This window comes from Choristoneura fumiferana, chromosome 18 (assembly GCF_025370935.1).
Source record: "Choristoneura fumiferana chromosome 18, NRCan_CFum_1, whole genome shotgun sequence".
In the NCBI taxonomy this organism is placed as follows: domain Eukaryota; kingdom Metazoa; phylum Arthropoda; class Insecta; order Lepidoptera; family Tortricidae; genus Choristoneura; species Choristoneura fumiferana.
In genome coordinates this window covers 15,832,172-15,845,364 of record NC_133489.1, presented here as the reverse complement: position 1 = coordinate 15,845,364, position 13,193 = coordinate 15,832,172, and the positions used below count along the sequence as shown (strand labels likewise).

The window sequence follows — 13,193 nt, the reverse complement described above, 5'->3', positions numbered from 1 at the left end:
AGTCGGTGAAGCGCCAATTATTTACTTGATGAGACATAAATATGTAGTACAAAGGCGAAAAACTTCACTGCAAAGGAGTTAACTCACATTTTGAATACGTCTAATTCATTGAGGAAACAATGACGCCATGTCATTAGACGGTTACTGAAGGTACTAATAGAACATAACTTTACAACATGCTATATACAATGTGAGACACCCATAGTTTTACAAACATAGTTGACGAAATTTTACAATGGAACGTTATATAAGTGGGTGCTGATTAATTTATTAACTTACAAATAACTTGGTATTTATGTACATTCGTAAAAAATGTCCACTAAACTCTTCAGTTGAAACCCGTGCGGATTCCAGCGCGACCTGTAAATCCCGCAGCTTTCAAGAGCACTCAGTCCAAGTTGTCACAGCACTTCGCGAATAATTGAATAAGTTTCAATACATGGCTCACGACAATTTCCCTGATTCTGCCAGCTGGCGCGACGTCACGAACGAAAATCATGGCACATTCTAACTCTTAGTGCCTATAAGTTACTGTAACATTTACGTACAGCCTTTTCGTGAAAAACTAAGAAGGTTAAAAACAAATTTTTTCCAAGTAATCCCTCTTTGCTATATTTACTATAATTATATGTATATGTGTACCTATCATCCAAAAAAAACTCAATTATCATGCAATGTGATTTAGAATCACAATACATTAAACCACTGTGCAAAATGTAGGCATTTGTGACTTCCCATGTCGCGATGTGTTTTTGGGTTTTGAATGATTATCAAAATGTTGCGATGCGAAGCCGGAATCTTTGCAACATTGTATCGTGTGCTTAAGCTATGTCATCGTTATGTATATTAAAACAACAATAAAAATTATTTGCATGTTAAGATTTTAGCATCCGCTGATTGCGTGTTTCTAAACTCGATATAGATACTTTATAATAATTTATTGAATCTGGCGTTACTTTTCGGATGTCCATATTAATGAACTAAAACAATTAGGTACTTTGCTCCCTCAAGACCTTCCTCGATATAGGTTTTCTTGTCGATATAGGTACTACAAGCCATTACGAAAAACAATAGTAATATTTCGTCGTATTTTATACGGAATCTTCCAATTTTAGGTATATTTTATACCTTAGGCTGCTATTTAAGAGTAAAACTACTAATAATTCTCAAGCAAACTTAGCCGTTACAGTTTTCCTTGAAAGTTTGATATATTTACTACCATCCTGAATTTATTTATTTTTTCTACCTACCGGTATATATTTTAGAGGAGGGTGGAGGACGCTCGATTTAAATGAAAATTTGCACTTTAAAATTGAATATTTCGCAAAAAAATCAATGAATCGAAAAATCGTCTTTGCAAATCCCTAATGGTTTTAACAATACCCCACACTATAGGGTTGGATGAGAATAAAAAAACACCACCACTTTGCGTCTAAGGAAGGTGCCCTAAAAAATTTTTTATTGTACCATTTTGTCGGCATAGTTTACATATATATCAGTGCAAGATTACAGCTTTCTAGCATTGATAGTCCCTGAGCAAAGCCGCGGGCCGACAGACAGGCAGACATGGCGAAACTATAAGGGTTCCGTTTTTGCCACTTTGGTTCCGGAACCCTAAAAAAGCTCAGCGTCCAACCACTCGTGCTAAATTACATATTTAAACTTGAAAAGGAAATTCAAGTCTGATACTGCACTTTTGTAATCACAATCAGACAAATTACATAATATTCACAATATTCAGGATATGAATCTCAGTCTCACTTTACTTTAATTAAATTTGCTGAATCCCGTAGCAAATTTACGAACTGGAAAACGTAACGTTTAGAAGTTTCTCCGTCAACTGCTTTTTCTTGATGAGAATAGGGTTGCCCTAACCAACGAAACATTTAAGCGGAACATCGGTTAAGTATCAATTTATTTATTTAGTCACTTTTTACACTTATCTATAAATCTAAATTTGTAAATATTAATATTATCGTAACGCTCTTAACGATATTTATACATTCATTTCAATATTTCGTATATTTGGCAACCTTGAGCATACTCTAGTCTAGTATAATATTGTTTCAACGACTAACATCAAGTTTCTAACTGTATTCGACAGAGAAAAGGATCTTAAACGAAAACTAGATAAAACATGTCTTATTTATAATAATGCCATTTATGAATTTCACCATAAGTTGAGGCACAGCGAAGTTAAACTTCAGCCATGGTACAAATGCTCAGTTAACTATCCTGTAAGACCAAAGTTGCAGAACATATTATACTACATTCACCGAAAATACAACACAATTTATTACGGCACCTAATAAAAAATGTTCACTTATAGACTACCTAATTTCTATTCGGATTAACAAACTTTCAAAGATATAATTGACTTTCATAAAATTGGCACATTTTAAAAACAAAATTAAAAGTTGAAATTAAGTTTGATCATAATAATTGTGCCGACGTTAAATAAAGATAAGAACTTGAAGTCCAATTATCAAAAGTTCACCTTTTCGGATAAATTATAACTTATTAAATTCATATCTAATTGGCACATTGTTGACGATAAAGTACCTGTGTTAGTTATTCGTTAGCACAGAAGTTTGTAGTTTCAGTCGCGATGACTGTCCTAAGTGGGTGGCTTTAAGGGCGTGTTGCCGACGTGTAAGTTGTTTAGCTGCGGAAGTAAGATGGCCGCCGTCGATATGGCGGTCACCAGCACGAATACCGCCAGGAGCGCGCGGTCCGCAACCACCGCCACCTACAACAGAACAGCATTAATATACGCAGTGATCGGCGTTTCAGTTGCAGCTGTGGACCAACCATTCTGCTTTTAGTATGGATATGCTGCGGTATTTTGATCTTCGTATTGATACAAAAAGACTTTTTTTTTTTTTTTATTACATAACTTTGATTGCTATTACGGGTCAACGTTATAAGTAAATGTTTTTACTGTTAAATAAAGGTTTATTGAACTTTTTTAATACAAGATTTTAAATAAGACATGGGAGCTATATTATATTCGCCTGTATTATTACTATTCTTTTCTTGAACTAAAATAATTTCCTTGCTCACCCGTGACCTTACGATAGCTAAGCTTATGCAAAATATGCGTGTTCATGCAGTTCCTCCACACTGTAAGAACACACACAAATCACTTAAACCCATCTATCACCATCACCACACTACACTGACGCGTTTCGAACTCAACCAGAGCTCATCTTCAGAGTGACACAACCGTACACCATGCTACCAGTTGTTAGACTAACGAACCACAACCACCGTTTTAACTTGTCACTGTAACTCCCCAAGTACCCACATACGTTTTATGAAACAAAACAAAACTACCCACAAATTATTAATAAATTTTTAAACCGTCCTTCAAAACTACCTTGATTTTTATTTATTTACTGTCAAGGCATGTTTTATTAACTACCATTGCTGAAATTAGATCCAAGCCGTAGCAAGGGAGATGAAACTAAATTTACCTGCTCATTAATAATAGACCCCATACTGTTGTATCTAATTATCTCCATGCATTCTAAAACATCGAGACGAAACCCCTTGCCACAATAATGTAACACTTCATACGAATCTGAGTCTGAGTCTGAAGTTAAAACGGTGGTTGTGGTTCGTTAGTCTAACAACTGGTAGCATGGTGTACGGTTGTGTCACTCTGAAGATGAGCTCTGGTTGAGTTCGAAACGCGTCAGTGTAGTGTGGTGATGATGATAGATGGGTTTGTGTGATTTGTGTGTGTTCTTACAGTGTGGAGGTGGAGGAACTGCATGAACACGCATATTTTGCATAAGCTTAGCTATCGTAAGGTCGCGGGTGAGCAAGGAAATTATTTTAGTTCATTGATATGGACCTCTGCAAAGTAACGCCTGATTCAATAAATTATTCTTTTCTTGTATATTTTTTTTTAATTGTAAGGCGTGTAGTAGTAGCACTTTAAGCCGTAATTTAGTGATAGGTATAAAGCTTCATTTCCATTTAACTTAATATTTTTTATTGATAATATCTGAGTGACCGAGCTCTGCTCGAGCTACAACTCGGTACCAAGCGTTTTCCCAGAGATAAGACCACGCTAGATCGGTTTTTTCATCCCTGAAAACCCCTACATACCAAATTTCATCGAAATCGTTGGAGCCGTTCCTGAGAAATACGGCAGATCGATTAGATTAGAGCAACGCATTCGTCGATATTCCCAGCTTTATACCAGGCACATAGTGATCTGCTGAAAAAAAAAATTTAGGTACGACGAGCGAAGCGAGGAGTGGTTAATATTAACTGTGACAATGCACGAGCCGAACGAGCGAAGCGAGCGTGCCGCGGCAGCGGCCGGCGAAGTGCCAGAACCGATATGGCAGCGTTTCATGATATGCCTAGGAATTTCTTGATCTGCCTAAATTGGCCAAATCATGAAATGGCGGCGCTTCATGATATGCCTAGGAATTTCATGATTTGCCTAAACGTCACTAGGCAAATCGTTAAACGTTGAGCTTTGAACGATATGGCGGATGTTCCTTAGCCAATTCATGAAATGGCGCCATTTCATGATATGCCTAAACGTTGGCCAGGCATATCACGATGTGCCTGAGAAACAATACGGCAGATCGATTAGTGCAATGCATTCGTCGATATTCCTAGCTCTAAACCGAGCACATCATGATTGTCGAAAAAAAGAAAAATTTTGGCACGACGAGTGAAGCGAACGAATTTGGTTAGTATGAATTATTACCACAACGTACGAGCCGAGCGAGCGAAGCGAGCGTGTCGCGGCAGCGGCCGTCGAAGTGTCACAACCGATATGGCGGCATTTCACGATATGCCTAGGAATTTCATGATCTGCCTAAACGGGCCAAATCATGAAATGGCGGCATTTCATGATATGACTAGGAATTTCATGATCTGCCTAAACGTCACTAGGCACGTTAAACGGCGAGTTTTTAACGATATGGCGGATGTCCCTTAGACAATTTATGAAATGGCGCCATTTCACGATATGCCTAGGAATTTCTGGGCGTCGACATATACAAGAATTGCTCGTTTAAAGGTATTAGATAACTTTTTTATTACATTATGGCATTAGGAGTCGTGCCGTGTACTTTAAAAAATAAAAAATAAACAATTATCGCGGGAAGTAGGTAAAAGGGCAACTTTTTAAAGAATTTAGGTAATTTAATATTTCAACAATTTTGCTTTGTTTCCTCCCATTAAATATTGGAGAAAAACACTATACATGCCTCAGCGGGAATGGCAATTCGTGGGTTCGTATTTATTGATGGACTCAGCTACGCTTCGTCCGTCAAACTATACTCATCCACAAATTGCTTTTTCCCGGCCTCGGCAGTAATGTACTATTATTCATAGTATTTTTTCCTTGATATCCCGCAGCGTGCAACCAAGTCACTGTTATGTGATACACACTTTGTGCTTTAACCTAGAGAGTCTATTAGAAGCCCGAAGTCGAAAACTGAGGGCTTTAATGAGTCGATTTTCGTAATTCTAGTACCGCCCGTGCGACATACAATGTTTTTCATCACATTTGCGAGTAAAATTGTATATTTGTAAAATAAAAACTAATATTTTTTCAAAAATTGCCGATACCGCTGACTGCGCTTTTGGCAGTGCCAGCTCTGCGCCGCGCTCTCCTCCCCCATGCACGACATTGTCACTTCAAAGTTGGCAGAACTGATTTTGATAAAACATGTATAAGAACCATTGCTAAAAACCCTGCTTTCAAATAAAATAAAACCGCATTCAAATCGGTTCACCCGTTTAAGAGCTACGGTGCCACAGACAGATACACAGACAGACACACACAGAGACACACAGACATACAGACACACAACGCTCAAACTTATAACACCCCTCTTTGCGTCGGGGTTAAAAATGTACCTACGCAGAAATGTGAATACAACTTACAATTAGTAACTGTTCATAAAAAAAAATATCAATTGATTTGATGTGAACTTTTTTTTTGTTTAATGAGAATTGAATTATTACATTGTCAATTATTAAAGACAGACAATCTCCTTTTATCGATAACAGATAACAAACAAGGTCGGGTGTTATTTGCGAGCACGTTCAAATAATGAACGGTTCTCCTAATTTGAATATTCTTGGCATTCTAATTTAGCGCCCTTCAATATTAAAATCCAATTTAGCAAATTAACTTCACAACTTCTAAGTATTAATGGTTACACGAAAACGCTCGGTTTTTTGGAAAAACTTTTTCTTTGAGAATTTCGGCGTTCTTCAAACATGTCGCATTACACGAAGTGCCATTGAGTGCTCTAATTAATCAGAATGTCAAGAGTTTTTCAGAAGCGCGCAGTCGATTGGCCATTGCGGCTTCGGGGGCAAATTCATCCTGCATCGCGAAATGTATGCTCACTAATGTAATCACTTAATTACGTGGAACTAGTTAGTCAAACAAATGAACCCAGACTGTTCACTGATATTAATAGCAAACCATTAATAGGAAAGGATTTTACCACTAATCAGCAGACGTGGCGCTTTCTGCAATATTGGTTGAGATCCTTATATCACTACGAGATAAGGATGGAAATGCCCAGCTATTTCGAGCTTACTAACTGCCGTCGTCTCTAATTGGAACTAAGGTAGTTTAGGTGTTGGGTTTCTAACTACGAAGTATCCAACACTCAGCTAAGGCCTCGAATTACGTAAATGATAGCCTTATTATTAAGTGTATTGTTGTCAGTAACAAGTTAGACATTGATTAGGCAAAGCAAATGTAGGTAGGTCAGTCAGTCAGCGTTAATTAGCGTCGGCACGCATCGGTGTACAACCTTGAACTTTTTGTTGATATTTTTTCTACATAGATTTTCTGTACTTATCCAAAACTTCAAAAAAGTGTGGTGACATGACTGACTGACACTAACAAATAATACGCAGCCTAAGTTGGCGCTAGAAACTTGAAATTTGACAAACATGCGCCTACCTAGAGCATCATAGAGGTGCAGTAAGAAATGAGTTTTTCAAAATTACTTACCTCGGGATAGAAAGCTAAATATTTTTTTATTCTTCCATGGGAACGAAGCCGCGAAATAAAACTATTAGCTAAAGGTGTTAAGAGTTACTAACATAATTTGTAAGTATATCCAAATTAAACTTACAAAATAACGACTTTAAAGTGTAATGGCTCGTTAAATGTGCAAGGACCGGCGTAATTATGCAGCTGTCGGAAATAGCATGACGCGGCAATATCCGACGACGCCGCTGTTCTTTAATTAAGTGTTCTATGCACATCTATCTGTCTCCCTCAAACGTAAATTGATGAAATTCACTACATAACACTCAACCTTAAATAGTTTGCATTTCTCTCAAATAATAGGTAATCATTAAGAATGTTACAGTAGCGCTAATTTTTTTGGAAATGACCTGAATCTAGTGCATTACGTATGCATATATGTGCTCAGCGGTAAATGCTGCCTGAAAATTAGGAATACTTGTAACATTTTCTTCGCCACCAAAGTCTGCTTATGGGATTGTTTCCCTAAACGATCCTGGTGATAAGTTTTTTTTTTTATTCGACTGGGTGGCAAACAAGCAAGTGGGTCTCCTGATGGTAAGAGATCACCACCGTCCATAAACATCTGCAACACTCTCACACACTACTCGTAGAGGCCTAAGATGCGATATGGATGAAAGCGATTCAACGAATGGTTTTTATTTTGTGACATGATGATGACGTTGGTGTTTCCACCGTAACAGCTTCGCCCTGACTTCATGACTTGGGGGCGTGCTCGGCAAGCCGGCACAGCCAATGAATACAAAATATCTATGTAATATATAAAATTCTCGTACAATGTTTGTAACCAAACTCCTCCGAAATGGCTTGCTTGACCGATTTTTATGTTTTTTTTTGTGTGTTTTGTTTGTGAAAGAGCTAAAAAATATATTAAATTTAACCATGTCAAATTTATATTAATAACTTCTCGTAGTGGGCAAGGAAAAACTGTAAATACTACGAGAATGAACAGCTTAAGGCAGGGATGCACAGACTGCGACCCGCGAGCCGCATGCAGCCCGCTATAGAATTATATGCGGCATGGCAGCGGCCTAATAAAAATAGCGAAACCCTAGCGAAATTGTAATAATTTCAGTTGTGTTTATTTGCTGCGGCCCGTCTTTAGCTCATGATTTGTCCAAGTGGCCCCTGATCCTAATAAGTCTGTGCATCCCTGGCTGATGGTTTTTCTGTAATAAATCTGCGTATGTACATACAGATGAATATTTTATTGAAAAATACAGACAAAGTAAAAAGCCGGATAGTCGGCGCTTTTTGCCGACTATTTGCCTACTAGCCGCCGACTACATAAGTGGCCGGATAGTCGGCTTTAGCGACTAATCGGCGACTAGTCGGCACATCTCTAATACCTATGTACCTACGTATGAAGACAAATGAGTGAACAAGTCTCGTAAACTGAATGACAAAAGGAAACAAAAAACTTATATTATTAGACTAATATGCTTAAAATACAAAAATAAACGGTTCAACTCACGATTACTTCTTTTTTTATTTATTTGATTATTAGTCTAAGTCAGAAACGGTTCCACTAGTGTCGATCTTTGTCGTGAACGCACTCACCTATGAAAAATCTTCAAAAGATCAAAACTATTCGGACCGTTCCTGACTTATAATCGTGAGTTACGTAAGACGTTTAATTTAGTACTTTAATAAAGTACGAGTATGGCTCATGAGAGCTTGACTAATATCACTGATGGATGTACTTAAGAAACGGGGCCCAGGATGCAGTCATTATGTTATTGTGAGCAAAGGCTATATTCTATCATATGATTGCATCATCTGCGTGTCGATATGGGTGTTTGTTTGTCACCTGTTTCCACTCCAGGTTGGCGCGCTCGAGGCGTTCGTTGGCGGCGACGCGCTGCTCGTGCCGCGCGGCAGCCTCGCGCAGCGTGCACCCGCAGCAGGCGCAACGCGCGCACGTGTTCGCGCACCCGTCGCCGGCGCCCGCGATCGACTCTGGCGCACCCGCTTTTGTCCCGGCTATTTTAAAATGATATAGTTTAATTTTATTTAATTTAGGCTATAACAATCGCTAACATTGAAAAAAATTACCAGCGGTTCGGAGAAAACCTCTGTTATGTAGAGTCCGGCAAAAAAATTAGAAGAGTATTTTTTATCAGAGGCAGAGCAGCAAAATAAAAGGCAGTTCATTAAAATCACCCTAGGTTAGGTTGCCTGGAAGAGATCGCTCTGAAGCGATAAGGCCGCCTATTGCTTACCTTAGAAAATCTCTATGTATATACTTGTGTTCTCTGTACTGTTTACTGTATTGGTGTGCAATAAAGAGTTATTGTATTGTATTGTATTGTAATCACTTAACTAGAAAATAATTTTAAATAAATGTGACAAAAATTACAGTAAAAATAACATTCCTACCATGACAAAGTAAAACTCGAGTTGTAATTTTTTAATACTCTACTCTTATTTTCAATTCAGTGGAAGTTTAACCACTTTCAGATGATATCGAACATTGGTCTAGAAAATCAATGAATCTATCTTTTAATTTTCACCAATTTTATCTTCTATCTACGTTTAACAGAAAGAAATGGTAAATGTGCGTGTATAATAAACCACCTGTTAGACCTGTGTAGGCCGTCAGAATACGGTGCGATTTCTGTTTTAGGCGATAAATCTAAATTAAAGTTATTCAAAGTAAATGTGAAATAAAATCCGACCAAACTTATTTAGGTTTTGGAACAATCAAAATCTGAACAAAAGATTCTGATTCAGAGTTATTTAACAGCAATTTATTATTTCTGCGTATTTTTGTTCTTTCGTTTAACAAAATTGAAATGTACTGTGTCATTTGAATGTCAAGTCAATATTGTTACCTAACGTGCATATAAAACCACGGAAAAATTGTTGATTCAGCCTGCGCACATAATTGCGTTGTCTGTTGAAAACACAAGTCTTCTTTCCCTTAATCGAGGCTGCGATCGATCGAAGGAATTGCTTCCTACGAGGTATTGTATTTCAAGAGGGTAAAGCATTTTTGGCATGAGACATCTGATACTGATTTGTGCTTGAGATGAGGCAGTATTGATCTAAGATATTCTTTGTAGTCCTAAATCTTATCAAAGGTCCATAAAAGAAGCGTCACGACCCACCACTGTAATACCGCCACACGAGAAATTTTATAACTTTCTTAAGTAGGTAGGTACCTACAACGTTGCGCAGCACATATTAAATAGGTAGCAAAAAACATTTTGCTAGTCTGGTCACAGAGATAGTTGTGAAATGATGAGCCCTCGAACTTTTAGCTTCAAATACGACAGTGTTAATCTTAACTCTCACTAGCCTCCCAAAGCGCAAATCGTTGTGATGAAAATTGACCCCGGTGACCTCAATCCGGGGCAGGTATTTGAGGTTGTGCAAATTTTGCATAAAACTTACAGCACATTATCAGATAAAATGATGATGATGAGTTAGACGTACAAAATATAACGTGTAGTGTCACGTGGTAGGATGCTCCTAATTTACAAAGGATCAGCCAAATAAAAGAAATAAGCAATGTCGTTGATACCCTGGAAAACTGGCCGTGCGCTGGTGTGGGACGCTACCTGACAGACACCCTGGCGGCGTCCTACCTACCAGCAACTACCAAATGTACGGGGGCGGCGCCAGACGCCCGGGAACGCCTCAAGGTCACAAAATATAGCTGTCTCGGCGCCTAATATCATTTCTTTGCTTTCGGCGTCGAGACTCTAGGTTCTTGGGGTAAGGGTGCGCTGGAGCTACACAGGGAGCTCAGCAATAGGTTAAGAGAGGCAACAGGCAACCCTCGCGCCGGCAGCTTTCTCGCGCAAAGAATCACAATCGCAGTGAACGCGGGAATGCTACCTGCGTGATGGGCACCATGCCAAGATGCCCACCTCTCTTTTTTAATTAAGGTTTAGTTTTAGTTATTTTAATTGGTAATCCATCATTTTACCGAAAATTGTTTCATCGATTATCGTTTCCCATAACACTATTCGCAGAATTTTGTTATCACTTAGCAATCATTTATCGAATTTCGTTTCATCGCTCATACAATTGCTCGAATTACCTTTTACACAAGAATCAACTCATCGAATTTTACTTCATCATTTTATTTGTATATCGAAACAGTCGTTCATCGAATCGCCTTTACTATAATTTTGGTTCATCGTAAGTTTCAGTTCCTAAAATTATTATAACAGAAAGTCGTTTCACCTGTGTTAGTAATACGTTTCTTTGACAATGCATTTCATCGAAACAGTCTAATTTGATATTATCATCATGCGTCATCACCAAACGAAAAAACGCATGCGTCGTCATGCGTGCCAAATGCAAAAAAAAAACATTTGATTTGTTCGGAGCAGAAGTGACTCGGATAAGTAAGGTTCAGAAAAAATGTTAGGTATTTTTTATCCATCAGCAAAGATCATTTGTGAAGCAATAATATCCGCGGATATTATTGCTTCACAAATGATCTTTGCTGATGGATTTTTAAATATAGTATTAACTTACGACTGACTGCAATATATTTTCTAAACGTGCTGCAATAATAAAAAATGCCTGCATCGTTCGATGAAACGTCACCGCGATGAAACATTGTTCGTAGCAATAATAATATATAGGACGTACCTACCCGTATATATCGATAATTTGATACTATTTATATGATAATTCTATGACAGGTAAATTCGATGAATCGTTATGCTACGATTTGAGACAGATTTGAAACGATTTACGATGAAAAGTTGTTCGATTATATAAAAAGTAATGAATTGAAGATTATGTGATCAGAAAAAAAAGGTAATGAAGTTCTTGGAATAGTTTTCGATGAAATGAAAATCGACGTAACAAATTTCGATGTAATGATAGCACCCATTTTAATTTAATAGTAGTATTTAATAAAATAAATTTCCTTTAGCAATACGATAGACAAAAATAGTATATTTATCATTTATTTGTTGCGCATTTTTTATCCTAGGCAGCACAGTAGTAAGAGCATAAACATAGCCACATCATCCCTAATTCAGTAGCATTATTTTCCCGTTTGGGTTCCAGCGCGAAACCAATTACCGTAGTTACACAAATTCTTTACAAAAGTAAACAATAAAACTACAAACAACAAAGTTAAAGGTCGGTTTCGGTTTCGGTCCTGATCAAACTCGGTGCATTAATTAAATTTATTTAAGTAATATACATACATTCTTTATTAGCTCTCGCCGAAACTTTCACTAGATCGATGAATTAAAATTAGTCGAGTTTCTAGGTACAACGTTAATTGAATGAGGCACTGAACTGAGTAGAGTAACTATGGCTTAAGTGGCTTCAAAGGGCTTCATTATAATAACAGTGGAGTTCGTGCCCAGAATTGATAATTACTTACCACCAAATCTTCCCCGCTTAGAAATCCAACAAAACATTTAATTTTATGGAAAAATAAAAATCTCGACCCGTGCAAGTTAATTTAGTAGAAAAGCATATCATTGGTTTTTGCAATATTAATCACCGATTTGTAGTCTAGTCGGCAATAATGTCTATAGATTAAGAATATTATTTTGTAAAAAAACGTATTTGGAGAGTCCGTAGGTATATAGAGCATTCTTTCATTCAGTATTCAATCCTTTTTGTAACAGCTTCTATGTATGATTATGTTTATATTTTTAGCTTGTGTATGTGTTATAAATAAATGTTTTTTTATTATTATTTTTCATTCAATATTTCTTAAAACAAGTTACAAGGTGACCAACAATTTTTGATTACATAGCCGATCGTTTTAAAAATTAGTTTGAGTCTAATTAAGCATCTTTCAAATGGAAAAATACAATGAAACCTGTCAATACATAATATAATCATCATCATCATCATCATCGCAGCCTATACACGTCCCACTGCTGGGCACAGGCCTCCTCTCAGATGAGAGAGCTTGGGCAGTAGTTCCCACGCGGGCCCAGTGCGGATTGGGAACTTCACACACACCATTGAAATCCTTCGCAGGTACGTGCAGGTTTCCTCACGATGTTTTCCTTCACCGTAAAGCTTGTGGTAAATTTCAAATGCAATTCCGCACATGCATTTCGAAAAACTCAGAGGTGCGAGCCGGGGTTTGAACCCACGATCCTCTGCTTGAGAGGCCATAGATCAAACCACTCGGCCACCACGGCTTCCATAA

The 13,193-nt window shown here is 37.6% G+C and overlaps 1 protein-coding gene across 1 annotated transcript in view; it reads right to left on the bottom strand.

The window, feature by feature from the left end:
* Positions 1-2,126: 2,126 nt before the first annotated feature.
* The window catches only part of LOC141437600 (neuronal acetylcholine receptor subunit alpha-10-like), a 60,788-nt gene continuing 49,721 nt past the window's right edge, over positions 2,127-13,193 (bottom strand). The window contains exons 10-11 of the mRNA XM_074101036.1: positions 8,859-9,031; positions 2,127-2,749 (exon numbers count right to left, since the gene is read on the bottom strand). Of these exons, the coding sequence (XP_073957137.1) occupies positions 2,618-2,749; positions 8,859-9,031 (305 nt within the window). The 3' untranslated portion in view covers positions 2,127-2,617. The remainder of the gene's footprint in view (positions 2,750-8,858; positions 9,032-13,193) is intronic.